Raw genomic sequence first — 14,742 nt, 5'->3', positions numbered from 1 at the left:
AATATTACAGCGGCCTTGTTGTTATTCATTCATGTATTGTTTTCAATTTAATTACTAGTAATGTGAAATAGTAAGTTTACACAAATGAATAGGGTTTTTGCAGGTCCTAGGTCATTCTTGTCAATGTATACGAAAAGTGCTTAATCTAACTGTAAACCAAAGTTATTTGAATAATTTTTTATAATAGAAAGAATCCCGCGATAGATAGCTATTTTCATTTTGATTTGTTTGTCAAAACCAACTATTTCAGAGAGAGAGAGAGAGAGAGAGAGAGAGAGAGAGAGAGAGTTGTGTGTGTGTGTTCCTTGCTTGTGTTTATTGTCATATCACGTTACTGAAAACATACAAATCAAACTTATTTTATTTTTCGTTTCAATGGATAAACATAACAAAATAATTTACATGTACGCTCTGAAAAAAATCATTGTTCTAAAATATGACTATTTGTCTCTCCATTATCATGATTTGATATGACTGAGCGGGGGGATGTCGATATTTGAATGGAGTTTCTCCGTCTCTGATTGGTCGGTTTAAGAGAATTGGTTGTTTCGGAAAGTCTTCTTGCTGCACCGAGTTGTGTGAGTTGTCCTCCAGAATTTTTCATCTGAATTTTGTCTCTTGCCTACAAAAGAATACAAAAATTATTAATACATGAAATTATTACTTCATGTATATGAACATCTTTACATGTTGAAGACTTGACATCAAAATGCAACACGTTATTTTACAGAAATCTGTCAAAATATTACTATATCAGATAAAACCAGGAATTAAATAGAGAGACGAATTGCTAATTTTAGTGAGAAGTATATTTTAATCGTGTTAAAAAAAAATTAGAGTTCTAAAACTGCAGCCAATATTTCGGTTAATCCATAAAGATAGACTTATGTCAAATATATAGCCATTGTGGCCTATTTTCTAAAGATATGGATTTTGAAGGCTTAACTTTTAGAGCTGAGCAATCATTAATCATTTCTAAAATATCGTTTTTTATATCAAAGGCGTGTTTATGGAATGCCTTTCAACATTGTCTTCAGTTTTGAGCATAGTATGATTTGCAACAAGTAAATTATTTGAATGGAGCACCTAGCATTTACGATGGTTTAGCTATATTTGAATCAAAGTGTTTTTTAAAGTAGCCATATAGTTGGCTTTCTCTTTCTATCCTATCTTATAAACCAACAATTAGGAATTGTGGAAGTCAATTTACTGGTGATGTGCAGAACTCATTCTTGGCGGAAATGCATTTGATAAATGGGCACACAAACCGCGAGGACATGTACATGTATATACATTTACAACAGGCCCGTAGTGGGGAGTGGGGAGGGGGGAAGCCCCCACTTTTTCTGAGTATAGTACTAGTATTTAGCTATAGTAAATTTACCTTTAAATGGATGGTTAATTAGGTTCTTTTTTTTTTTTTTTGCCTATCAAATTTTTTTAGAACTCCCCCCACTTTTGAAACCGCTGCCACGGGCCTGTACAAACAAACGTTTTAACAAGATGTCCTATGGTGATCAACATGTCTATAAAGTGACATAAAATTCAAGCAAAAAGCTGAAAAGAAAATCAATTTCTATTATTAGCGTAATTCAATGGAGGTTGTTAAGATGATATATGTAGATCACGACAATCAATACCCAGAGCACGGTACTCATGTCATTTATTCAAAAGTTGTCCCTCTTTGTGTAAAGATGATTCAACTGAGAATCTGAGGCATCATCAATGGTATACTGTTATAAATTTAATCTTTATGGCGCTGAATTTTATTTGTCCACGTTATTTTCACAATTAAATAAAGCTTGTTGATAAAATGAATTAAGCTGTTTTTATTCAGATTCTGCAAAAAAAGTGTCTTTTAGATATTATAATTAATTAATCAATTCCTATTTCATTCCAGATCTTACCAATACCTAGCCCTTTTAAGAAAGCATATTATACGCTATGTTCATATAAATGTTTTCTGATATTAGTGTACCGATTCTAGTTTAGTACGTAAGGTTCATAAACCCTCTGCTCACTCATATAAAATGTTGCTTTAACTCTTATGATTTTTCCAAAAGAAAATTATTTTATAAGTAAAATACAATTTTATCATAGCTTGCGGGGCAAAATTTAACAAAAAAGACATTTCAACTCGACAAATCTATAAAGGAATAATGGACATTTATGTCATTAAGAGTTATGTCTCTTATCAGAGTATCAATGAACCTTAAAGTCCGATAAATGGCAAAATCGTTTTTGATGCGTGTATCCTACTATTCTAGTATACATATATTAGGGATTATAAATGACCTCTATTTTTATCTCTCTAGGTATTAATTCATTTTTATTTCAATGCTAGCCAAACATCGTTTTGAAGTTTGGATATAAAAAATCATACAACACAAAAATATCTACGCTTAAAACAGACATATCAGCTGTTTTCTATTCACTCAGCAAAAAGTTATGGATCAGTTACATTAAAGTCCCATTCCTACCCGGTCTGCACCTATCCTATCGTTTTAAATTCCCTTACGTATAGTGAACTTATGCTTAGGAATCAAACCTTCTTCAATGCAAGAATGCAAGTCACATATCTATAATGAAGTAAAGAAATTTTTTGTCTAAAAATTGCATAAAAATTAAGTCTAGAATCAAACTCCCTCTTTGAAAAATGATAACTTTGCCTTTTGACCCTGGAATATTTTTTTCCTCTTCAGTCAGGTTGCATTTCTACAGCAAGTAAGAAAGCGAGAAGTGGTATTGATTGAACTGTTTTCACAACTGTCTTGACCTTGAACTATATACCTTGGGGTCAATGGGCTTTCTAATCCAGGCATCATGCATGAACCTGAAATGTCATGTTGTCGTCTGGGTATCGCAGGGTATATGTTTTGCTAAAAACGATAACCTGGTAACTTACTGTTTCCGCCAAAAGCAAACCAGTTACTGAGTATAAACCGAAAATAGGTGTACTGTTAATCCAGACAATAACCCCCCAAATCCTATTGATGAATTATCGAACCTGTGTGATGACTTCCGATTAATGTGACGTTGATAAGTTACTTTGTATGAGCTCATCTGACTTTCACTTGGAAATTCTTGGTTAAATAATTATTGATTATGAACATTATCACACAAAGACATTTAACTGTGTTCACACCATCACTTGTACAAATGTGATGAAATACGTCACAAATATGTGAAAATAGTGACTGTTATTCACATGTAAATGACGTCACACTCATATCTTACTTATCATTGGTCGGTAATTTAGGTCATGACTTGTTGAACTTATTTTCTGCCTGAAAAAAATAGTTTGATGTTCATTATCACCATTTTGATAATCTTTAGATTTTATGCTTCATTCTTTTTTTTATAATTGTGCAAATTAAACTGTCAGGGTTGAGTAGATAGATTGCTGGTTAAGAGATAATTTTGTTAAGTGTAATAAAAGGATGGGGTTTAGGTATGGATCTAACTCTATAAAATACATGCTTAGTGCAATGTGGCGAAGATTGTGCTGAGAATATATATAACAGTAGAGGCATTTTACCAAATGCAGAGATTTTTTTTTATTTGATCGGTCAAATGCCTCAAAGAAAAAGTAACATGAAAGAATCTGGTTAATATATTTGTATTTCAAGGGAAACTCTATCATCTTTGTCCATGCTGTGCAGAGAGTGCAGGTTTAGTCACTGTGAGGGTTCTATTTTTAGTCGTCACGTGATCACGGCCTTGACCTGTGCCCCGATTACTCGCCTTCTCTTTGTGAGATTTGTTGCGTTTTTCTACAATTTCTTTGAGTATTTTCCGTAAGCTGACCAAACCCTCGTCTTCCTTCTTCTTTGATTTGGCTTTCGTTGTTCTTTGTGTGATCTGACGAGAAACTTCTCGATGCACGGTCATAAATTCTCTGAAATGAAAATAAGTCATTTCAAGTCGACATTGCTATCACACTTATTAAACTTTAATCTGTTAGAAAAAATACAGTTCAGATTTTTTTTCTTTGAAATTCCAAGCACACATGCTTACTCTAAGTCCACATAACCATCCTTCTTTAAATCGACCTTTTCCATGACTAAGTCAAGATGGTGTTCCGTTAAGGGCAAACACAAGTTCTGCAATAGAATAGAAAATTACACGTTATGTCCAACTATTTATTTTTGGCTATTGGCGTTTAAATATACATGTATAAAATAAGAATCTTTTGATTTACCGCTGCCCCTTCTCGGAAATCACTTTTGCTCAGCTTCTCTCTCGAGTTTGTGTCGAGATACTGGAAGAAGTCGATGAGTCGAAGATTATCGATCCGCATGTATTCGACCAGCACCATAACCGGATCAAACCGATTAAGATCATGGGGATCGTGATGTTTTTCTTCAACTACATTTCCGTTACTGAGTAGCTCCCCGTGAGTTACCCTAACTCCTTTTTTGTCATACAGTTCTTTCATGAACACCATAAACTGTTCGTCTACAGAAATGTCCTTTAACAAAATGTAAAAACCACTTTGAATGCATGCAAATTAGTGTAGGTCATTTTGAAAAAGTTGAATATATTGAGATTTGTAAATGAAATGAAAAAAAGAGATCCCTTACATCCAGACAAATCCTTTCCAGTGAGCTGACTTTGGAAGACAGCACGGCCCTAATGACTGCTTTAGCGCCCTCTGTCGTTATTGGATTACGTCCCATCTGTGATTGATGATATAATTTAAGATTAAATTCAAAAACGTAACATTTTTCGGTTAATATGCTTTAATAATTCATATTAAACCAATGCATTTTTTTCTACATTTATGAGGAAAAGACGATATAAGCTTTTTAAAGATTACTAATATAAATACCTCTAGTGAAATAAGCGCTTTGTTTCGGACCAAACCGTGAAGCAAAAACCTTAATGACAACATGTCGATTCTGTTTGAAGTGATGATTAAGGATTTGAGGTAGACATTCTTAGGCAAGGATGTGGCCAGTGCGATACACCCTTCTTTACCCAGTCCATTCCATGAAATGTCTAATGTCCGAAGACCCACATTTTCCTGTCAGTAATATATACATTAAGTTTTCTAACATATTGAGAGTTCATATATCTTATTCCTAAATTTACAATAACGAGTAAATACATTAAAACCATTGTGTTTTCATGATTTTGGTATTAAGTCTAAAATTGTAAAAAAGAAGATACATATACAGAGTAATCTGATGTGCCGTTCTCTGTTATTATAAAGTTGATGTTTTGAACTTGTTTTAAATGTTTTGAATAAGACTTATGTGTCTTGATAAGGATTTTTGAAAGTAATTACTTACGGACAGACATTTACACAGGGCTGACGCACTTTCTCTCCGAATATGATTCCACTGTAAATCCAAAATCCTTAAAGTAGTGTTATCCTCTGAGTTTTAGAAAAAAAATGTTTTTGAAATATTCTGATTTCAAGCGAATTTCTAACGTTGTGAAAGGAGAAAATATTGCAGTATAAATATAGTCACACTATTACAAAATGATCACAATTTACTAGTATTTCAATTCGAAAGGTTGTAATTCTTACCAAGGCATTTTGCAAGCGCACAGCCTCCCTCGTACCCGATTGCATTATGTCCCAGATATAATTCTTTAAGATTGCGAACATTCTGAAGTACAAAGGAAAACATATCAATATTTGAACCATTAAAAAATCATGAAATTAATTACATTTGACCTTGAACAACTCTGAACAAATACACAGACTTCCAACTGCCGCCATAATACATTAAAATCACTTACTTCAATTAAAGAGTTGATTAAATGCGTTTCAGTGTGCTGAATTTTATTTGCTGAAATTGATAAAAATACAAGTGTATTATGAAAATTCAACCATTAACCACAATCATTTCTTGTTACTCTTTTAATGGGGCGTAACGCATTTATATACGAGTATAGTGCTTACATTTTTAGGATCTCTTAAAAATCTAGAATTTACAAATCTATTAATCGTTATAAATTCTTAGTGCATTTTTCATTTTAAATGGGGAAAATTTAGATGTTACATATTTCCTTCTTACATTCCAATCTTAAGATTTCAAGTGACTTGTTCTGTGTCAGAGATTCACTGAGCACGCGCAGTCCCTCCTTTCCGGGATATGTGCAACTGAGATTCTGAAATGAATGTCATAAAAAGTTTCGTCATTGCATTTAAATTCTCACGATGTCATTACGTCTATACCTCTTGACAACCCATGTGTCCAATTATTTAAGCATAAAAGAAACATAAAATTCATCGTCTATGACAAAAAGAATACATTGTATATGTACAACCAACATAACCAAAGCAATGCTAATGTTCGTAGTTTAATAAAGCAATATCATATAAAGATTTCCATGGCTAATGGTCACCAATACCTCTGCGATAAAGACAAGGTTTACCTGATTGAGTTTGATTATTGTTTGTGATTGATAAAAATCCTCTACCTGCAGAGAGCGATACTAATAAATCATGCACCCAGAAAGAGAGGATTAGATCCCGCCTAGTTCGTCAGGTACGACAGAACGTATCAATTATATAGGAGGGGATAATCTGGTAAATGGTGGATTAACACTGTTTGACCTTTCACAATTTATAACACCATATATGGCATAATCTATAGACGTTATATCATCATGCCGGTTACGTAACTACCCTTCCCTTATTTAGTACACCTAATGGAATTAAACTGACACAAATCAAAAATATTCCATATAATCACGTATCGTTAAATTACATTGATTTACTGTATATAAATTATCAATAATTTGTGGATTTAGGATTTGTATTCATGGCATAAAAATGCCATAAAAATATTGTGAAATTAAAGAGTCTTTGAAATAGCAGCAATACTTATAATCGGATAAATTGTCTTATGTTCTAAATAACATTTCTTTATTTATTTGGATAATGAGAAATGTCATAAAATGTCTGATTAAATGACAATTATACATATTAGTGACCGACTTATAATCTATCTTTGATCTTGCATGTAATCTTAAGCAGATATAGAGATAGAGAGAGTCACAAATTTCATTGATTTTCTTTCATGGAAGGGTTAAATCATACATTTTCATGAACGTCATCATACCAGTTCTACAATATTATCATTGCGTGTCATCATCTCTGATATATACATCGTTCCCAGTGGACCAATGTTGTTTTCTGAAACGTCAAGATCCACCACTCTTCTGTCCCTCTGCAAAGATTAATAATACCAATAATTTGACTTAATATACTATAGTTCTGGTTATTATCCTCTAAAAAGGGATTATTTTAAGGACATTGTTTGAGACTGAAATTGTGTCTCCTAAAACCAGGAAATGTCCCCTCCTGGCTCAAATTTTCAAAAATTTTACGGGAGGGGGGATGTCCCCCCGGACAGTAGCAGGATCGCACAAAAGCATGCCCCCCCCCCGGACCATAGCAGGCCCGCGCCTTCGGCGCTCGCACAAAAGGTCCACTTTTAAGCGTACTTTCACCACCTACTTCAGATTTTTTATGGAGAACCTTGATAAAGTGGGATATGCTCTAAAGGTCTAAGCTGTCTATCAAGTACCATACACTATTTATCATATTTCCATAACTTGTTATAAAAAGTCTAGTTTTAATTAATCTTTTCACTAAATTCTTAGAAATAGTCAATTAATAAGAGAGGTCAATATATTTGGAACTTAGCGCCGAGGATTCACAATTAAACTATAAGTTGTCGTGACATTTGAAAATAAAAAAAAAATAAAAGAACGAAGGCATTATTTCTAAACATGGAAAATTCACATAAACAGGAAGTAATCAGCAAACTCGTGATAAATATTGAATTGAATTCGCATATATCCGATAAATTAACGCTCTAGGAGAGCTAGTGATTGCAATTCAGCAATGTCACAAAAGTTGTATTTGGGTTTTTTTACCAATAAAAGAAGAAAATATTTCGTAATCAACAGTAGTCAAGTCAGTGGGGTTCTGGACTTATCCGTGAATTATCTGTTCCTATCTCTTTTCATGGGCAGTTCTCGAGTGCTATGTTCCATCACAGCGCGACTTTGTAGCTGTTCACACAACAATGATAAGATAGGAAAATTGCTGTTTAACAGAGCCGAGAAACTGGCAAACTGAATTCAAACCAAACCTTAAATCTATCAACAAATCACTTCAACTGAATTTTAATAAAGTGCATCATCAAATAAAATCTTCAATTTTCTGTAGTTGGGCCGTCTCAAATAAGCTTAGTTTACATTTGATTGATTGATTCGTAAATAAATTTACTAATATATTTATATATTATATATAATTTATTATTCATAAAGAACAACCATCTTCGCAAGCAAAGATGCAAGAAAAAATAACATTTTTTTTTTTTGCTTTAAGCAGTGTAAGCACAGGGTTATACAATGATATACATGTAATTGAAGAAACAGTTACATGTTGGAACAGACTTGGAGAGAGTTTTATATCTTGGCCTACTTTTAAATTTAGCAAGACATAAAAGACTAGAAATACTTAATTGGTATTTAAAAAATGGTTTTAAAATTATTTAGAAACATTATATCAGTGAGAAAATCTAAAATGTGCACATCTCAGAAACAATTCAGCATTTTGAAATTGTCAGACAATCTTTTTTAAAAGCATTGCTAAGAGGCCAACATGCTTACAATGAATGAATTTTTTTCTGAAATTAACAGCATTAATTATAATTCTCTCAACTGTTTGGCCATATAGTCTTGCTCATGCTTGCTAGCTACATGTTTTCTAATCTTATGTTGATTTACATATATAAATTTAATTAGTTGTTGTTGTTTGGAATTGCTATGGGAAGAAAAATTGATTTCAGGATTGTAAATTTAATATCTGAATTCTTGATATTTTAATCAGTTTCGTTTACACTAAATATGTACTGTAGATACCTATATATACGCTGGAAATTAATTATCGCGTAATTTCGCGAAAAGAACCACTCACGAAATAAATTTACTCGCTTTCATTTTTATGGTACTGAAATTCATATAAAATTTCTTGATCAACCTTCCACTTGCGAACTATTGTTCTCGCGATTTGTCGTCAAAGAGCCATTTCGCTATATTAAGTATAAGTATATTAAGTAAAATAAGGAATCTACAGTATTTGAAAAAAGTTTCTCAAGAAATAGAGAGAACATCACGAATCTGTACTGAAATATATGATATCTCCAGAAATAGTTTTGATGGTGTTAGGTATGCTGATCTGAGCTGATCGTAAGCTATTTATGCTTATTATTAGATTATACCGACTGGTTGCTGACTGATTCAAGCTAATGGTTAAATGATCAATTTTAGATGCTGTTGAAGATTTATATAACAAAAAATAATCTCTGTACTTTATTCTGAAGTTCTGAAATCTCTTTAAAAAGCATGGAATAGAAATGTTTAAACTTGCAGACATTTGTTAGAAAAATTTATCAATGTTGTCTTTGAATGATGCAAAAACTAAATAAAACTTTGTAAAATTTAAGTAACCAAAAAAATTTGAACAAGCCTTTCCTCGTGAAACATCTGAACAAACAGTACTCATATGCTTAGATCCGATTTTATGTAGTGTTTGTTAGCGCTCTTCAATATTAAAATATGAAAAATTGCAAGACAACGTTATCAGACCTCTATTTAATTATTTAGCTGTTTGTTTTTAAATTCATTTAATTCATTCTTCAAAATAATCGAAGATACAATATTATTTACTAAATTCTAAAGTGTCATCATTAGTATGAATTTTTTGATTACAAGAAATTTTCAACAGTATCATAAGTTCACAAAAGACTTACCACAAGTGATATAGCAATGGGTTTTATAGTTTTGGCACTCATCATGACGCTATTTAGGTTCACATATCTTCCATGACATTGTTTAACAAATTGGCGCAATGGAACCACACCGCACATGGCACAAGCTATATTGTACATATCACGTGTCTTTGTGATTATCCGTATTGGTTTTTTATACGATTTCAAATCTGAGAGTGCTATATCTGAAAGGGAAAAAAAGTTTATATCAAATTTTGAATTAATCATATTGACCTCTTTCGTATGACGCTTTATTAAATTAAAATTACCTTCTCCTTCATCAAAATCAAATCCATTCATAGCATCCAACATTTTAGGGCGCATGCGTAGAGAGGCTGTAGATTTCCGAGATGGACAAGAGTTAAATAAATCTCTAGTGACGTCATCATTAAGAACATCCGTGATGACGCTTCTGTCTGTGTCCGTCATGGCACTATGTCTACGTTCAGTAGATATGTAACTCCCATTAAATATACTCCCATTTCTGGTAGTACTCAGTGTATCGTTGAACATTACACTACTTTTTCTAATATCTGTTGTAGAACTATCATTAGGAAAATTTAACTCATTAGAATTGAGGTCAAGCGATGGCACACCTTCCTCCACTACGGTTTCCAACTGGGTTCCACTGGCGGCATTTAGTTGCTGCTGTTCATTTGCCGTTTTTGTCTTTTTCTCAGCCTTTGCCTTTTCTTCAGCTATTCGCCTTTCCTCTTTCCTCTTCTTGTACTGTTCTAGAAACATCATTTCATTGGGATCCTCATATCCGCTTGAGCTTAACTTTTGTTCCATTAATTTTTCAGCCACTTCACGAAATGACATTTTCTTTTGTCCTGTGTCCATACCAAGTTTCTCAAAGAACGTTTTCTCGCGCTCTCCCATTCTGAACACAATGTAGTCCGCGTCTCCTCCTCGATCCATCTCTTCGTATCCTGGGTCTCTATATAATTCACGGAAACGCCCGGATCTAACGTAATCTCGAACTAGCTGCCATCTTATATGGACGAGCGCTGAAAGACAAAGAAACAGACTATGTCAACACAAAAACTGGGAGGTTTGTTTAAAAATGAAAAATCTTAAGTTCCCTCCCAGTGGAGTGTAAGTTTTTGGATGAATACAGAAAGGTGTTTGTTGGGACTAAATTAAATATGCCACTGCTCGTCCTCTATATAAACTCCGAAGTATTGACACAGAATGAATGCGGCAGTGATTACTCAAGAGAAAAAAGTGCAACAAGCATGTGATTCGGTCTTCTTAAAATCCACAGCATATCAAGAACTGCAAGCAGGATTTTAATGCTTCGCAACAAATAATGTATAGAATCCCTCTTAAAGGAATAACCTTTCTTGTATCTTACCTCAGTGGTCTTCGATACTTCGTTTGTGTTTTTATCTCTACCTGTCGAAGTTGTCTTATTATATATCATTTACATTTGATTGTCATGTGTACAACGCGGGGTTCTGATAGAGTGGTCAATATTTCACTGGTCTACTCTCTATATGCTCACCTTATATGAAGGGGTTTTCAAAGAGACGCAACATTGCATCACTACCAATGGATTACGGTAACAAAGATATTTTCACAGTAAGGGGTCGTTTAAAGCGGTTGGTAACACAACAGGAATATATATATTTGATATGCATATTTTTCTCACATTACGGAAGGACTACTTTTTGTTAAAAATATGGGATTAAAAACATTTAAAAGTCAACGTATGATATCTATTTAAAAGTCGTATTGTAATTCACCCCTTCTTAATAGCAGTAATGAGCAACAACGAAATAAAATATTTTAAATAGAAAGAGAATAAATTAATTAAGAAAGAGATTAAATAAATAAATAAGTAAAAAATGTCCTTTGATACAATCACCACTTCAAATTCGGTATCATTCAGTATATTTTTTTTTATGAAGCGTTCAATCAAAATCTTCATTCATTATAAAAGTTCTTTTGATAAGAATTTTTATCACAATATACAAATGTACTTAATTTTAAATACGTATATAGTTTAGCTCTACGCATTACAATGTTGAACAAGGAAAAAAGTTTAAAAAGAGTACACTTACATAAGACGAGAAAAGGTAAAATTCTTCATCACTCGATTAAAATCGTGTAAAGTATGAAACTTGATCAGAATCTCTTTAAATGTGATTTACAAACACATCTTTAACATTCGAGGGAGACCCACGTGGTCTTTTAAAAGTTACAGAAGTGATCTTTGTTTGTAAGCACTGTCAACATAGGGATTGATTTTATTTTGGATATTTAATAAAACATTCCGTCAGACTTTAGTAATAAAACATCCATGTCTACCCAATGTTACCCCGCGTATCGATCTCACTCAGTCAACCTGGACAACGTGAAAATCATTTCTGAAAAAAAAAAAAAATTAAATTGTTGTCGCACAGACAATTTAGCCCTTTAATGTTGGAAATAAAACATTTTGTTTACTCGATTTTATTGGTTTTTAATTTCGACTCTAATGACATACGTCGCCAAGTGTAAATACCTTTCTCCAATGTACAAAAATCTAATTTGAAAATGTTTCAAAATTGTGAAATTGAAATTTTTAATTTCAGACGGAGGTGATTTCTGAATCGTTTGCTTAAATAAGATATTCTTCAAAAGTATACACTTTAACAAGAATAGGAAAAATGAAATCAAGATTGGCCTGATAATCGAGGAGGCTCTGCGCTAGTCTTTTTGTACCAATATTGACTCCTCCGTAAACTAAGAACTTAAATTGATATTCAACAATAAAAAAAAAGAAAATTGAGTGAGTCCCATTTAATAACACTATTTAAAATACGATGTATAAGTACCACTCTAAGAATTAAGAATTCCAGTGATGTACACTCAAATCTTTACATAAAAAAACAAAATAAATATTTCGTGATGGGATAATTCGGAAAGGGAAGCGAAAGTAAGCATGGCGTGATAGCTTGGTAAATAGCTTGTACTGGGAGTGGGATGTTTAATAGACACCCGACAGGAATTCGTATTCTGTAAATATACAGGTGACAATATGATCTTCGTTCTAAAGTGACAAAGTTAGTGATATAAATTGCATGGATTTAAAATACTTATGAGCAGATCTGAGAAGTTTATATATGTAGCCTAGAGTATAATTTATTCAGTGGCGCATCCTTGGAAGTTTAGGATCTTTAATTTTCTCTCACGAAAATGAACAAAGATGCTAGTGATCTCGCCTATTTATTAGTTCTCGTAATAATTTGAATTTTAGAGCTTTGTAATACTAAATGCATTGTCAATGCCAACAATTAAAGTTATTCAGTCTACTCGTACGTGTTTGATTTGTAAATTTTACGACTAATTACAGATATAGTTTTATTGCTGTATTATGATCCTGATATGGTTAATACTCTACTGAGTGGATTTTTAAAGTAAAATTAGAAAATCCATGCACTAAACAACAAAGACTTGCAGTATGGTGATCAAGATGCCTGGAGAATTAAAGAATATACAAGAGTTTTGAATTTGAATAGAAGCCACTTTTTCCCAGTAGGTGTGGGCATGTCCGGGACTAGACAACCCTTAAGTGTGTGAAAGTGTTTAAACAAGCAGTAGTCACTGTTCTCGATCCTTAAACTCTTGGTGTATTGTACATATTGATTCTATAACGTGCCTTTAGATGACAGTCTTATATTTGAACAACATTACATCAATTTACCGTGAATTGGTGTGTACTCTATGTAGATTAGTCCAGTATGCCGTGAACAACCCTAGACAAGTGTTTTTTCGTCGATATTATCAGTAAAGTATTTCTTAGTTTGGTTATTTAACAATGTAATGTATTGTCTACAAATTTCTCCTCATACAGTCAGGAAAAATTTATAAGGAAAATTACGGAAAGTTAAAGTTTCCTGGGGGTCCGTTTGTTTTCTTCGTATGTGTCCACATGCTGGTTTTTCGTTAAAATTCTTATCTGTGTTCTAAATAAGGCATTCTGTAGAATTGTGCAGAGTGGGCTTAGATTTTGTTTGAAAGCGATTAATTCACTGCACACGATCCGGAAAAACATTTGTAAGAATTCCCAATCCCATTTCCCGTGACACGAGATCACCCACAACTCACCCGATCCTAGACTAGTTCTCTGTCCCTAATTTCAATCAAACCACATTGAAAAACCAATGTCTTTACAATTTTTTTTACCATCAGATATCGAAATCAAGAGCAACCCATGCTTTGACAAAATTAGATTAAACTTTAGTACCTTCAAAAATACCCAATTTCCAAAACCCACAAGGTCGCTAACATGATTATTTTACCGGATTTGTTACCGATTTTTGTTAAATTTCATAGTCATTTGACTTTCCAATATGTAAATTTAGCCCCGTTAAAAGAACTGTGCCTCATTTAAAACATACCTTTGAATGTGGATTTCCGACGGCGCTTGGAGGCCGCCATTTCCAAGGGAGTGAGGTCCTGCACGACCGAGGTCAACCTCATGGCTCTCTTTGGCACTGTCAAGCTCTTCATCGCTCAAAGTTTGGAAGACGTCTAACCTTCTGTAACCTTTGAAGTTTTTTTACAAACTAGGAGAGACAACACTCAGCTGTAATTATGCAAAAAATAAATTTGTGTAAAGTTCAAATTATGCCACGTTGATTATGTAATGCCTCATATCAATTGGTATTGTTATCACTGTGTAAAAGTGCTATTATCGAGACGGGTTTTTGTTTTATTTTCAGAAGCAACCGTCGTATCAACTTTTTATTTTTTATCTGATTCATTCTGGGAGTTTTCTTATAATTTGAGGGAAAGAAACGAAAATTGATCATAACGGACGCATAATCATCATCATAAAATGAACTTGACGTCTTTTCACTCAATAATTGCTTAAGAAGTTTCGATTGGACTTCATTCATGGAAACTCGTATCCAAGTAGCTAGAACAGTGTGTCTCACTCTCATAAATAGGT

The 14,742-nt window shown here is 33.1% G+C and overlaps 1 protein-coding gene across 1 annotated transcript; it reads right to left on the bottom strand.

Annotated features, from left to right (window-relative positions):
- Positions 1-343: 343 nt before the first annotated feature.
- On the bottom strand, positions 344-14,294 carry LOC133197255 (leucine-rich repeat-containing protein 74A-like). Its single transcript, XM_061333212.1, has 14 exons — positions 14,189-14,294; positions 10,070-10,810; positions 9,783-9,985; positions 7,080-7,187; positions 6,030-6,123; positions 5,752-5,801; positions 5,537-5,618; positions 5,295-5,380; positions 4,832-5,026; positions 4,584-4,679; positions 4,202-4,471; positions 4,018-4,103; positions 3,745-3,898; positions 344-622 (listed from the first exon to the last, which is right to left on the bottom strand). Exons 1-14 carry the CDS (start codon positions 14,268-14,270, stop codon positions 422-424), a joined length of 2,448 nt encoding a protein of 815 aa, XP_061189196.1. The 5' UTR covers positions 14,271-14,294; the 3' UTR covers positions 344-421.
- Between the last annotated feature and the right edge of the window lie 448 nt (positions 14,295-14,742).

Source organism: Saccostrea echinata, unplaced genomic scaffold, assembly GCF_033153115.1.
Source record: "Saccostrea echinata isolate AGI-Se365-2 ecotype Australia unplaced genomic scaffold, CSIRO_AGI_Sech_v1 ptg000030l, whole genome shotgun sequence".
In the NCBI taxonomy this organism is placed as follows: domain Eukaryota; kingdom Metazoa; phylum Mollusca; class Bivalvia; order Ostreida; family Ostreidae; genus Saccostrea; species Saccostrea echinata.
The sequence above is the reverse complement of the archived record's forward strand: the minus strand, read 5'-3'. Positions and strand labels throughout refer to the sequence as shown.

What these genes read in the sequence shown, in the direction of transcription:
- LOC133197255 (XM_061333212.1), bottom strand. Translation starts at nt 14,270, where the DNA reads ATGAGGTTGACCTCGGTCGTGCAGGACCTCACTCCCTTGGAAATGGCG. An exon ending in CCCTGTGTAAATGTCTGTCC is followed by an intron (nt 5,027 to 5,294) that starts GTAAGTAATTAC and finishes TATTACTGACAG; the next exon opens with GAAAATGTGGGTCTTCGGAC. An exon ending in AAGCGCTTATTTCACTAGAG is followed by an intron (nt 4,680 to 4,831) that starts GTATTTATATTA and finishes CATCAATCACAG; the next exon opens with ATGGGACGTAATCCAATAAC.